At 43.3% G+C, this 14,095-nt stretch overlaps 1 protein-coding gene across 1 annotated transcript in view; it reads right to left on the bottom strand.

The window, feature by feature from the left end:
* The window catches only part of ADAMTS2 (ADAM metallopeptidase with thrombospondin type 1 motif 2), a 354,592-nt gene that overhangs the window by 18,387 nt on the left and 322,110 nt on the right, over window positions 1-14,095 (bottom strand). The window contains exons 12-18 of the mRNA XM_056861689.1: window positions 11,955-12,130; window positions 11,268-11,401; window positions 9,411-9,534; window positions 7,787-7,867; window positions 2,360-2,523; window positions 1,333-1,489; window positions 84-216 (exon numbers count right to left, since the gene is read on the bottom strand). Coding sequence (XP_056717667.1) covers window positions 84-216; window positions 1,333-1,489; window positions 2,360-2,523; window positions 7,787-7,867; window positions 9,411-9,534; window positions 11,268-11,401; window positions 11,955-12,130 — 969 coding nt within the window. The remainder of the gene's footprint in view (window positions 1-83; window positions 217-1,332; window positions 1,490-2,359; window positions 2,524-7,786; window positions 7,868-9,410; window positions 9,535-11,267; window positions 11,402-11,954; window positions 12,131-14,095) is intronic.

Below are 14,095 nucleotides of genomic sequence, written 5' to 3'. Positions count from 1 at the left end.
GTAGAAGGTTATCTGAGGCTAGCCGCAGGCACTTCGGTTTCCATTTACTATGATGATTTATTCCAGCAAAGAAAAATGCTTACATTGGCTGTGAACATTCTTGGAGATTGCACACTCTACGGATGGGCTTTGGCTTCTGGATGGACTCACAGTAACTACGATGAACCATTTTGTGGTCAGTCTTCCTCCGACAACCATACTTTGTAAACTGATGACCTTAAGAAAGAGACTTTTTAATCTTCAACTTTTAAAACTCTTCCACACAAACTGAAATGTACTTCTATGGTTCAAAATGCTTTGGATCAAGCCCCCCCCCCCAAGTCAAACTCAGAATAAACAGTTGGTTCTATTTTGTTGGGTCAGGGAAGACGATGCTCATTTACAGGATTCTGTGAGGCTGCCAGTGGACTCACAATTTCTCTGGAATCTTATGGAGGCACCATCTGTATGGGAGTGAGGCAGGTATGTGATTTCCACAATTCACATGATCGTGGTGGCCTTTATTTAAGTTTTCCAGGAACACCAACAATGACCGTTGTATCCCACCACCCACATACAGCCATCAGTTCATGAAATCATGACTTTCGTGTTATTCCAGCTGGTTTGCAAGACTGACGGTGTCCCACTATACTCTCCACAAACTATCTTTCAAGCCTGCGAGTGAATTGGGCCAGAGAAATAAACACAAGATATTACAATATACTTATCACCTGCCATGTGGGAATGGTGGGGAAGGAGCAGACAAGACAGTGCACAGTTCACAAGACAAACAAAATCTCACACTAGGTAGACTCCAGGGACCCAAGAAATGAGTGAACAGGATGTGGTCTTTTCTAATTGTGCAATATGCCATGAATAATCGACAGTAGAAATGTAACTTGAACTGTTTCTAGCCCTCAATTTTCATACTACTACTACTTCGACGTATCATTATCATCATTGTAATCATTATTATGTTTATATCCTGCCCTATCCCAGCCATGGCCAGGCTCAGGGCAGGTCTATTAGATATGTATATTAGATATGTATAATATAATATTACACATGTGTATTAGATATGTATAATATCTAATACATGCAGCATCAAATGGGTGAATAAGTATTTACAGATGTAATGCCACAGATAAAACTGTCATATCAGCTTAGGCATGGTGTTCTAAAGTCCTTTCACACATTCAGCTGCCTGTCAACAAATGATGGGCAATCAAGAGATGAAAAATCATGTGATATACAAGGATGAATGAACTAGATCTGAACTGCACAATTAATTGCATGGATTCAGCAACTCACAGAAAGGTGTATCTATTCATCAGTTTAGCATTCGTTCTTTACCTCCTCCACATGGTTTCGAACACTGCGACCATTTTTTCAAGGCCCACTCATACGTTACTGAATCTTCCAAAACATTGTTGTTATCAACATTTAAAGAGTCTTCATGGATCATGTACTTGTATGTCAGCGAAATCTTGGCATTACCATGAGGGATTACCTTGTCAGACAAATAAGATACACATTCTGAGCAAGCAAGATCTTTTTGAATCGCACAGAGGTGTTTAAACAATAAATAAATAAATAAATAAATAAATAAATAAAGATAAGCAAGGCTTAGATAAAAAACAACAACACTATTCATACCTGATTAAAATGTCTATTCCCCTGAAATGCTGGTCATTCTAAGCCACTTCCTTAAAAACAAGTCTAGCTGAAATCAGTGTTACCTTGGCTAGGCAGAAGAGAGAGGAGGCATACAGTGAGAGAACAGCCACAGCAAGCATGAGCTCAGCCTGTGGCACTTTCCACTCTTTTTGCTTCTTCTGCTTCCTCTCCCAGGTCTGGTGTGGCTTCTTGCCAAGTCTCCTCACTCCCATCCGGGTGGTCAGCAGGTACCCAGCTGGGATAAGGGAAAGTAGGTGAGACTTGCTGCCATGAGTGGGTGGCTTCCACTTGATGCACCACAGTGGCAACGGGGTGCCACTAAAGGCAGGGAATCCAATTTCAAAATATTGTCGAAGGCTTTCACGGTCAGAGTTCATTGGTTCTTGTAGGTTATCCGGGCTGTGTAACCGTGGTCTTGGAATTTTCTTTCCTGACGTTTCGCCAGCAACTGTGGCAGGCATCTTCAGAGTAGTAACACTGAAGGACACTGTCCTTCAGTGTTACTACTCTGAAGATGCCTGCCACAGTTGCTGGCGAAACGTCAGGAAAGAAAATTCCAAGACCACGGTTACACAGCCCGGATAACCTACAAGAACCAATCCAATTTCAGCTTATACCCACTGGCCGAACACTGCAAACTATTCTCTGCCTACCAGTAACAGACTTCAGGTAGGCTGGGCATCCTGCTTTTCAAAAGACTTACCAGAACAACGATTCCATTGCGTAAGGGACCCATCGTTTGTACCATTTCTCTGTCGTCATCATTCCGATACTCCCATTCAATACCCATATTAACAAACAATTTGGAGTCTGGCACATAGTTGTCCTCATTTAAAATAAACTTCCCCGAATCTCTGTCCTTGATAGCTAGAAGCAACAGGACAAATGGACAAATATTAAATTCTCAGGGATGTTTCTTATTTTAATTTTCAGGAGGAAGGAAAAAGCCTAGAAGATTTCAGGGACAGTCTCCTCTGTGGTTCCATACAAGTTCTTATTTGTTTATTGTATGTGTGTTAAGTGCCAATTACATATTGTTTTATTGTTAAGTGTCTGGTGCTGATACAGAGTCTCTAATTTTACTTTGTTTTCTCCACACACAAACATGAAAACAAAGCTAAAAGTTAAATTATCTTTTGGTGTTACAAAAAGTGAGAGCAGATCAGCCTATCAGATATGAGTTATTTAAATAATCGTAACTCAGAAGAGCCCAGCTGAAAGAACTGAAAATCTGACATTAAAATTATGCGAGTGAAACTCTGGATGAATATGAGTGAGCTTAATGACAAAGGGGGATTTGAACTTGAGTGTGTCTAGGCCTAATCAAACACTCAAACACTATACTGCACCTGCTGTAGTACAAAGGGTTTTCCCTTCACACGTTGTCTGACCATCATTTAATAGTATTGTTTCAAGTTTATTAATTTTGTTCTAATGGACAGATACACCAACCTATTTATCTGTCTCTATATGTCTTAGAAAGGCATCTTATCTGAGGAAGTCTTAACTGAACATGGAGAAAACTACGCTCCAGATCAAAGAGCTGTACTAGGTTCGGATCCAGGGCAAAATGTATGCTCTTCCACAAGCAGAAATGAAAGAACTGCACTAAACACTTGCACTGGCATTTCCACTTGCACAAGATATTGTGTAGCCAATCCTGGGTTTTCAAGAAGGGAACCTAGCAGCTTCTTGATTCTCAAAATAGATCCCTGAGATATGATATGGGAGAGGAAGGAGATTGTTGAGGGTACTGAGTTAAGCCCTGAAGTTTGTTTCCTCTTCAGTAGCTCTTCCCAGAGCTCTAATATGCATTGGGTGAGGATAAGCAGGGACCTAATGATAGGGTCAGGGGTTGGCATGGTATAGCCTGATCTTGTCAGACCTCCGAAGCTAAGAATGGTTGGCACTTGGATGGGAGACCACAAGGAAGACTCTGCAAAGGAAGGCAATGGCAAGCCACCTCTACTTCTTGCTTGCTTGCCTTGAAAGCCACTTGGAATGGTTAGCATAAGTCAGTTACAACTTGACAGCACATACCTACCAAAAGGACAATTGCTCAAATGCATTCCGAGTGGAAAAAACTGAAGGCTGACTTCATGGGTCAGGGGGAGATGTACATTTTTTTTTTTTTGCAATCCTTTATGCAAGCAGGACTCTGCTAAGTAGATTTCTTTTTCTGCTTGCTCATAGCTAGATTAAACCCCTTATTGGGACGTTTCCCTGGCTGTTGCATTACATATACATGTGGATCAAATTTCTGGAATCTGTTTTTATCATGGCTTACACATGATAAGCCCCATGGCACAGAGTGGTAAGCTGCAATGCTGCAGTCCAAGCTCTGCTCATGACCTGAGTTCGATCCCGACAGAAGTCGGTTTCAGGTAGCCGGCTCAAGGCAGCCGGCTCAAGGCTAACTCAGCCTTCCATTCTTCTGAGATTGGTAAAATGAGTACCCAGCTTGCTGGGGGTAAAGGGAAGATGACTGGGGAAGGCACTGGCAAACCACCCCGTAAGCAAAGTCTGCCTAGTAAACATCGGGATGTGACATCACCCCATGGGTCAGTAATGACCTGGTGCTTGCACAGGGGACATTTACCTTTTTTTTTTACACATATTTTATTTACTTAAAATATTTATAACCCATCCCTCAATAAAATATTCTTGAGGTACCTTACAGAAATCCAATAAAATAACCTCAAAGTATAAAAGCAGCAGCATAACCACCTAAAGAGCAAGAATGATACCATTAAAACAACTCATTTATGGATAAAAACATAAAACCTTAAATTCATAAAATAACAGCATGCTATAATAAATGCTAAAATCTGGAATAATGAGATAAAAATACTTTTGGTAAGGGAAACAAATGGCAAAAACATGAAAAGGGAAGACACTAAATCTAAAAGTTCAGGAGAATACAAATGTTCTTGTGTGGTGCCTAAAAGGTAACAGGTTTAGGTCCAAGAGAACAGAAAAGGCCCTGAAAGTCAGTGCAGGTATTCATTTATTTAAAATATTTACATCTTGCCAACAGCAAGATTATATAACCTATTAAGTTACAAAGAATATACATAAAAGATAAAACATAACACGATTATTACTTCAGGTTCAAAAACCTTGCCAATAGACACATGATCAAAGACAAAAGTTTGATTGAACCAGAATTTCCGTTGTCTAATGAGATTTGCAACCAGATTTGTTGCCAAAACCCACAAGAATTTGAATTCAGGGAGTATTGTGTCAATCTACCATTGCAGTGGTTCCAAGTTTTAATGGATCTGCAATGTTGTGCTTGCGTCACAAATTATCTGCATCTGCAGACAGCAAAATACTGATGTATAGGGCCAGAATTTAGAATATTATGCACACATGGAGCTGATTTATACTGTTAGAACTTTGACTTATCAATCCTGTCATTGTCTGTTCTGACTGGCAGCAATTTACACGTCTTAGGCAGGTGTCTTTACTAGTCCCACTATACCTGAGCTACTTTAATGGCAATGTCCAGGACTGAAACCGGGGTATATGTGTTCGACTGCTAGGTTTTTGGCCCTTCTCTTAATTTTCTTCTTGATAAAGCACCAAGCTTGATATAAACAATTAACCGAAATTCAACTAGAACATCAGGTTTATTTGGTTCGTGGGCCGATTGTTGCTTGGTAAGTCAAAAGCTGAACAGGCTCTGTTTAGTTATACAGAAGTACAACTTTAGAAAAGAAACTTTAGAAAAGAAAGTGGCAAAGGAAATCTCCCTCACTGAATCACCTGAGAGAGATGGTAAGTAGAACAAATCTTTCCTCTGTGAAGGTGATTGGATTAAATGAGGTGTCTTTGAAACTGAGGATTCTATGATCTACATCTTTTTCTTCTTTTTTAAAACTTCTTTTGCAGTCTTTACTGCTGACCTTGGCACTGTTGATATCCCTGGCTAATTTCCACATAAAATTTTAAGGCCCCTTTCAACTGTCTTTCTGCTTCTACTTTTAAAATAATAATCCCAAACATGACAGTTTCATACACATAGCCTGCCTTCCCAGATGCTCAGCAAATCACACACCTTCTGAGTGTGTGATCCACTCAAAGAGTTGTCACCATCAATATGTTTTGCAGGCTTATGAAATCAAAGGTTTACATCTTGCTCATGATTCTCCAGAAGCAGTTTGCCTAATGCAAGCAAGGAACACTTGCCAAAAATGCTAGTAGACCTATGAGGCTGCACAGAACAGCAGCTTGAGGAAGCATTCACTACAGCAAAAACTTGGGTGATTCATAACATGGTTATCAGGGCCATTTGGTTTGAATCCACTTCTAATTAATAATAATCTACAAGACATTGTCTGCTATTGATTCACTCAATTTTAAGGAGTGGATTTCAATTACCGTTTAAGCTTGGTGATTGATTGAACTTCACTGCTATGTATGGCTCAGCGTCTGAATGAGAATGGACCAAGAAGGAGACTGTGGAGATGTATGCAAAACACAGCCTGGTGAGCAGCTGAATAGAGAATTAACAACATACACCAAGCCTGAAAGTAGACCTGGGCTGCATTGCTACAGAGCAGTATCTACCACACAAAAAAAGTGGTTTTTGAAATGAGGTTGACTCTGGAAGCGCTTTGCCAGATGAAATGCCAGGTGTCTGATTACCATCAACAGGGGCTCAGGGAATCCACAAGACTGTCCTATAGTATGATCCTATGCATAGTTACAGCCTCCTAAACCCATTGAGGTCAATGGGCTTGGAAGAAGAAGAAGAGTTGGTTTGTATATGGCGACTTTCTCTACCACTTAAGCGAGATTCAAGCCGGCTTACAATCACCTTCCCTTCCCCTCCCCACAACAGACACCCTGTGAGGTAGGTGGGGCTGAGAGAATGTGACTTGCCTAAGGTCACCCAGCTGGCTTCATGTGTAGGAGTGGGGAAACAAATCCCGTTCACCAGATTAGCCTCCACAGCTCATGTGGAGGAGTGGGGAATCAAACCCAGTTCTCCAAATCAGAGTCCACCACTCCAAACCACCACTCTTAACCACTATACCACGCTGGCTCTCCCCTTAGGATTGGACTGCTAGTGTTGTTTAGTATAAGTTATGGCCTCATTATGGAACTGGTAGTTATACACAGAAAATCCAGGTGTCCAGTTTCAGTAATCCCAAAGTCCATTTTCTTGACTGTAAGCCCATTGAACATGTGAGGTTTCAAAGTAGAAGAAAAGTTGGTTCTTATATGCTGACTTTCTCTACTACTTGAGGAAGAATCAAACCAGCTATCAATCACCTTCCCTTCCCCTCCCCACAACAGACACCCTGTGAGGTAGGTGAGGCTGAGAGAGTGTGACTAGCCCAATGTCACCCATCTGGCTTCATGTGTAGGAGTGGGGAAACAAATCCAGTTCACCAGATTAGCCTCCACTGCTCATGTGGAGGAGTAGGGAATCAAACCCGGTTCTCCAGATCAGACTCCACCACTCCAAACCACCGCTGTTAACCACTACACCACGCTGGCAGAAAGTAAATGTGCAGATAGGCAAGCTGTAAAAAGAATAAGTTTCTGACTCTTGTCATTCAGTGGGGGGGAATATAACATGAAGCAGTCACTTCAGAATGAAAGCTACAGTGTTATGGAGAGGATCCCATAGAACAGGGGTGGGGAACATCAGGCCATTTAAGGCCCATGAAATCATTTGGTCTGGCCCATTGTGGGTCCTGGCAGATCTCTAGCTCAGAAGGATCTAAGACAGGTGATCCGCCCCCTCCTGCGGACAGGAATAGCCTCTATTTAAGGCAGATGTGAGTTTGTTTTGCTGAGAAAAAGAACCTTTTTTCCCCCTTGTGGAAGAGTCGTTAGCTATGGAGCTGCTAGGACCACTCAAGAAACTGTGTTAACCCTTTCCCACCTGGACCGTGGAGAAATGTATTCCCTCTGTACTACAAGAGGGCTGGGGGCGGAAGTGGCAACAATGAAAGGGTTAAAGGGGGCAGGGCCAGATTGTGCGTGGGGGGGGGGATTCTTAGCCAGTGTGTCCTTATTTCATCCCTGCAGGCGGAGGTAGCAGGAGCCGGTTGTAGAATCCGGTCCCTACCATGCGGACAATGACAACAGCAATAATATCCAGTTTAACACTCACCAAGATTATGAACGGTGGCATCAGATTCTTGTATAAGCAAGTGCCTTGCGCCTGCTGGAATTTCAAACATCTTTATGTAACCTGCAGAATAGAGTTTGAAACATCATGGATTTTTATAAATAAAGACATTGTAGCCTTAGTGTCAAGGAATGAATATGTTCATCTGATTTGTCTGCAATTAAAATGATGCCTTTGCATTATTGTGCAATGTTTCTCCTTACCAACTTTGGCACTGAAGTAATTTTATTTAATGCCTAAAAACAATAATTAGGACTTCCAACTTGTTCCAAAGATAAGATAACCTGTCTTCCTGATATATGCCTAACAGGATATTCCTATGTGGAGAAATGCCCTACACCCTAGAATCTCAGTATTTTATTAATTGGGGCTACACTCCACACATGCTCCACAGGCTGCAGTGCTAGTAAAAGGCTGAAAAATGAAAACTATACGAGGTGAGTCATTTATCTCTCCCAAACACTGAGTTCTCCAGCTCTTAGTTATGCAAATGGCTCTGGCCAAAAGTAAGAACAAAAGGTTCAATCTCTTACATGTTGCTGGAATGCCACATCTGACTGGGACAGCCGAATGTCTAGGTAGCATTTTCTTCTTTTTGAGACGGAAAGATCAGAATGACCCTTCAGAGGGATGGACTTACAAGGGCAGATGATAAATTCTCATGCCATGAGAAGGATGATCTCTTCTCTTTGTCCATCTTCTTTGGACAGGCACAAGCCATGAAGGACGACACCTTTACCTAGGGACACCACCTTATCCAAGAGGCGAGGTACACTGGGGAGACGTCCCAGCTGAGAACTCAGGTAACAAAGGACTCTCAAATGTTGCAACTTCAAAAATTACTAGCAGGTCCCAATTAAGTTTTGTTAAGGATAAGTAGTTTAAGGTTAGAGGACTGTGTGTTTTCACCTTTGTATCTGTGCACAGCCTGATGGCTGAACAGACAATGTGTACTATTTTTATTTTTGTTTATTAAACTTTCTTATATTTTGAATGTTCTAAGCTTGATATCTGTAAGCACAGATATCTGTTTACCTCACCATCCCTTGAGCACAATAGCCTAAAATTACAAACATGCATCTGATTGTCCCCACGCTAGCTGGTAAGAGTGAAGTGAGAGATGTAGCAATGACACGAAGCCTTTAAACACCAATGCAGATAACGGAGGACTCATGAGTCAGTTTCTTCACATCCTGTATTTGTCAAAAAAGTAGGGCAATCTAGAAAGGACCCTTGTCCATATGCTTATGCCAAAACATTTAAGTATATGCAAATTTAAAATGGCCCTGAGGATAATATGAAATCTGAGATGATCAAAACAAAAAAGGCTGGAGATCAGGGGGAAAATCAAGTAGATGCTCTAGACCCAGACTACAAACATTAAGCTAAGGTTTTGATCCATGAAACCTCCCTTAGTACACAGATGGCCTTGAACATATTCAGTGGAGCCTTCTACTTTATTATTCCGTTTTAATAACACCCTTGCAATTTTCATCAGAAGTCACTTCTTAAGCTTGATTGTGTGTTCAGATGGATCATCTGATGCAGCAAGTTAAAAGCCCCTCTGTGACCTTCTTGCAAGCTTCTCTGGAACAAGAGTACTAGCCTTGTTTCTTTGGTGCCCTGGAGAAGGTTCCTTTCACCACTTTGCAGTGGGTATTGTCTCCCCCACACACACCACACTTGTCTTCTTGCTTCGAGGAACCTATTAACTTGTCACAACCAACTTTCTGTAAACAAAGAACGAAAGATATTACTCATCCTGGAAGAGTCGGAAATTTACTTGAATTTTTATCAGATCACAATATTAAAAACAGGGTATTCAAAGCACAGAAAGAAACAGTATCTCCCTGAAAGGGCATGTTAATATTCACACATGGTTTAAATACTGGCATTTTAAAATAAATCTGGTTATAGCTGCTTACTTAACTAAATCCTAATATTAATTCATAATGCATCAGGCACATATTACTATTCTGACTGTGAAATTATGCAGCTATTTAATTCAATACACACCAACCTCTGTGATCCATGGGCAATACCAGCAAGCAAATTACACTGAGGGCAACAGTGTACAATTCCCTATCCCTTGAAGAAATGGTTCTCCAGTGAATCCAGCCTCAAGATGTGCTCTGTGACCATGAAACCCAATTCAAGGTCATGTGAGCAAGCAACACCAGCAAGCAAATTACACTGAGGGCAAGAGTGTACAATTCCCTATACCTTGAAGAAATGGTTCTCCAGTGAATCCAGCCTCAAGATGTGCTCTGTGACCATGAAACCCAATTCAAGGTCATGTGAGCTACATGTTGCTTCAGAGCTGCAAGCTGGGAACTGCTGGATTCAATAGCATTTAGGCAGAGGAACTCATCAGCAACTGCAATCAAGTCAAATCCCAAGCTTTATTTCTTTTATAAGCACAGAGAAAACTTGTTGGGGGAAAGGCAGGCCTATAAATTTTTTACATAAATAAATGACCCAGTGAGTGAAGGGCTATTTATTGGAGTTACTCCTAGGGTCACCCACAGGCATGGAGAAAAACAAACATCCAGCCCCTGTAATAGAGTCTTAACAAGATGTCATTTACCAGGTGAAGAGGAGGTTGAGGGGGGGCATGATTGCTCTCTTTAAGTATTTGAAGGGCTGTCACTTAGAGGAGGGCAGGGAGCTGTTCCTGTTGGTAGCAGGACTCACAATAATAGGTTTAAATTACAGGCGGAAATGTACTTGCTGGATATTAGGAAAAAATTTTTTACAGTAAGAGTTGTTCACCAGTAGAATCGGCTGCCTAGGAAAGTGGTGAGCCCCCCCGCCCCTCACTGGCAATCTTCAAGCAATGGCTGGACAAACAGTGATGCTCTAGGCTGATCCTACATTGAGCAGGGAGATGGACTAGATGGCCTGTATGACCCCTTCCAACTAGGTGATGCTATTTATCTCCATGTCATGATAAGCTTCATCTTCCTATATGCATAACTCAGCCTCTGTTAAAAGGGACAGATCATTTTTCTCCAGGCCTGATGGCAACCTATGTTACATCAGAGGCATGCAAGTGATGGAATGTTGTGCTCTTCCTGTGCTGCTCTGGTAACCACTGGAACCATATGGCAAGAGCTGGCAACTTATCTCAAGGTCACATTAGTGTTGCTCTTCTGAGGTGGCACATATGCACCTGTAGATTGGAACTACAGTGTGTACTTGCTCAGAAATAAATTTAGCCACATGGTCAAGTATTCTCTTTAATTATGCCGTATATTCTATTTCTGATCCTAGCATACCAGGAGTGGCTGAGGTCCAAGCCCAGTTCCATTTCAGTGAGAACTTGTCTAGTTATTCCTTGTAAAATGACAATGACACATTACGGCAGGGATCAATTCTTAGTAAAGTTCCCATATAATTTTAGAGTTATGCTCATGCTTACAAATGGAAAACTAGAATAAACTTTGAAACAGAAGGCACCTACCAGACAGTCTCCTCGTACACAAATACTATGAGAATCCTTATAGGAGCATCGTGTTCCATCATGTGCCAGTCTTTTCATATACACAACATCACCTGTTTCTTTAGACTCGCAGTAAAGGTGGCACCTTTCTTTAGCTAAAAGAAAAAAAGACTCCTGTGATTTATCTCAACACATGGTTTATTATTTGTTCAGCGCATGGCTGACATTTCAGTGAACATGCTTATGGTGGGACCATTATGCTCTTGTTATTTACTGAAACAGAAAATGTTCCAATTTTCAAGAGTTCCCATCAACTCACCAAAGGAAGAATTTAGAGCCAGGTGCATGAGGATTTCCTCTAAGTTTCACAGATGTGAGCTGCATCCATAATCAGCAGCGAGGGGTGTTTATATTCCACCTCACTAACGTATCAACAAATTAAAGTGAATTCTGAACAAAGCAAAGCTTCTGTAATGATGTGATTGCAGGCTCGCATTGATATATTCAGTGGAGGTGCTAAGTAATGAATGAGCCTAACAATGGCATGCTCACTTCCCCGAAAGCGCCAGAAGATGCTTGAGGCATATGGAAGGATAACGTGAGTGTTAATGGCGCAAGTGCTTTTAGCAGACAGGAAATTCCAGTCTTCTAGATATGACAGACTGGCACCGAATCCACTAAAGCCATACTCACATGGAAAATACTAACCATCATTATGCTCATATGGAAGCCAGTGGTGCTTCATGTTCTGATACTCAAAGAAAGGATCCCACTGTTTGCACTGCTCCTCTCTGAAATCTTCATACTCGTTAGGACAGTCTTGTGTGCTACAAAGTTGGAACTCATAGCTCGGACCAAAACACGTACGACCTCCATTAGCCGGGCTAGGAATTTAAAGGGATAAGGGGAAAAAAGCACTGTTGGAAGGTTACATTGTATCACGTACATCAACTACCGTTGTGTCAGATCCTTCACTTGCCTTTCAATTATTTCTTTGGTTGTAAAAATAGAAAGAGACAGAATTAGTGCAGTCCACTATAATGATTCTTCTTTCTTTCCCCTCCTTTATTTTAGTTTTTGGCTATCTGTGGCACAGGCTGTTATGTCAGAATACGTCTCCAGAACGTCAATGCCTACTCTATCCATAGGAAGACAAAGCACCATGGGACCCCCCATCTTTAGCTACCATGAAGACAGGGCTTTACATTTCACAAAGTGTTCTAGACAATTATGACACTGCATCACGAGACCTTATCAATGAAAATTCTGCTATTTCACTTCCAGCGTTCATATCTACAGGCCTTTTTTAAAAAAAGGATGAATTGCAGTCCAGGAAGAAATTGTATATTATGGTTGCCAGCTCCCTTACCAACTTTTAATCCTTCATAAAAAAAACAACCCAGAAAATTGTTTCAAAAGTTTGTTGTGTATGTATATAGTTAGGGGATATGCAGGGGAACGTTGGAGCTTGAGTCGTGGGCGAAGGCTCCAAAGCCCTGCTCACGCGATTGGACAAAGCCAGCGCATACCATTGGCCCTAAGCCGGCACGCGCCATTGGTACCCCGGGGTTGTTTCCCCCCTATCACGGATCGAGGGGGAGTGGCCGCAGGAGGCCAGAGGAGCATTTAAGCAGGGCCATTTCTACTGAGTTCTCCAGTTCTGTTCTGTACTACAATAAACGCATTGTGTTGGAACTCCGTCTCGACCTCGTGTGTCCTTCTCACGCGGACTTAACAGTGGCGACGAAGGCTGGTAGGCAGTCCGGCTCTGATACAGAAATCACTCTTGCTGAAATCGCCTTGCTTTCCGCGACCTTACAGTGACCAGTAGGCAGTCCGGTTTGCCTTGCTAAAATCCTATGACACACCTGAGATGCAACACTTCGCTGCGATGGCCACCCGAGGCTCCCTGGAACTGTTCGACTCCGCCAGCCCGAGTGTATGGGACAGCTACGCCGGCTGGGTAACATGCTTCATGGACGCCAACGACGTCACGGATGGCGGCAAGAAGCGCTCGCTGTTCCTCAGCATGTGCAGCCCGCGGACCTTCCAGCTCGCCCAGTCTCTGCTGGCCCCTGCGAAGGTGCTCGAGACGCCGCTGCCGGCCATCTTGACCGCGCTGGGAAACCACTTCTCGCCCCAGCCAACTTGCCTCGCTCGCCGCCTGCCGTTCCATCTACGGGACCAGGAGCCTGGCGAGTCCGCCGCCGACTACCTAGCAGCCCTACACCATATGGCCAGGTTCTGTGAATTCCCGGACCTCAACGGCTCCCTGCTAGACCGGTTCGTTTTCGGCCTGGGGAACAAGAAGGTGTGCCGCCGCCTCATCGTTCGTAAGGACGTCACCCTCACATCGGCCTTGGAGGAAGCCACCGCTGCTGAGGCTTCCACCAGGGCTGACCGTTTGAGCAACCGCACTCCGCTGCCGCCACCTCCTGCTTCCGTCCATTATGAGAGCGCCAGTGATGGGGACGGAGAGACTGAGACCCACAAAATGGCTGTCTAGGGGCACAGGTTGCGGGGCCACATGGCTCGCCCGTGCGCTAGCTGTGGAGACTGACACGACCGTCGCACGTGCCGCTTCCGCGACGCCATTTGGTGTGGCTGCCGTTGTGGCGGCCACATTGCTAAGGTCTGCCACTCCGCGAAGAAGGGCTGGCCTACGGCTCCAGCCAAAAAGGACGGCGTCACCCAGCCCGTCCGCGAGCTGTCCGATGGGGAGCGCACCGCAACCTGCCGCTGCCGCCATGACAACCTGCACAGCCGACCATATCGATGTGGTCCAGCTCAATGCCATCTGGGCCGAGTTTGAGGGCGTCTGGAACGGGCCGCTGGGTTGCTACAAAGGC

The sequence above is a fragment of the Euleptes europaea genome, chromosome 1 (genome assembly GCF_029931775.1).
Source record: "Euleptes europaea isolate rEulEur1 chromosome 1, rEulEur1.hap1, whole genome shotgun sequence".
In the NCBI taxonomy this organism is placed as follows: domain Eukaryota; kingdom Metazoa; phylum Chordata; class Lepidosauria; order Squamata; family Sphaerodactylidae; genus Euleptes; species Euleptes europaea.
The sequence above is the reverse complement of the archived record's forward strand: the minus strand, read 5'-3'. Positions and strand labels throughout refer to the sequence as shown.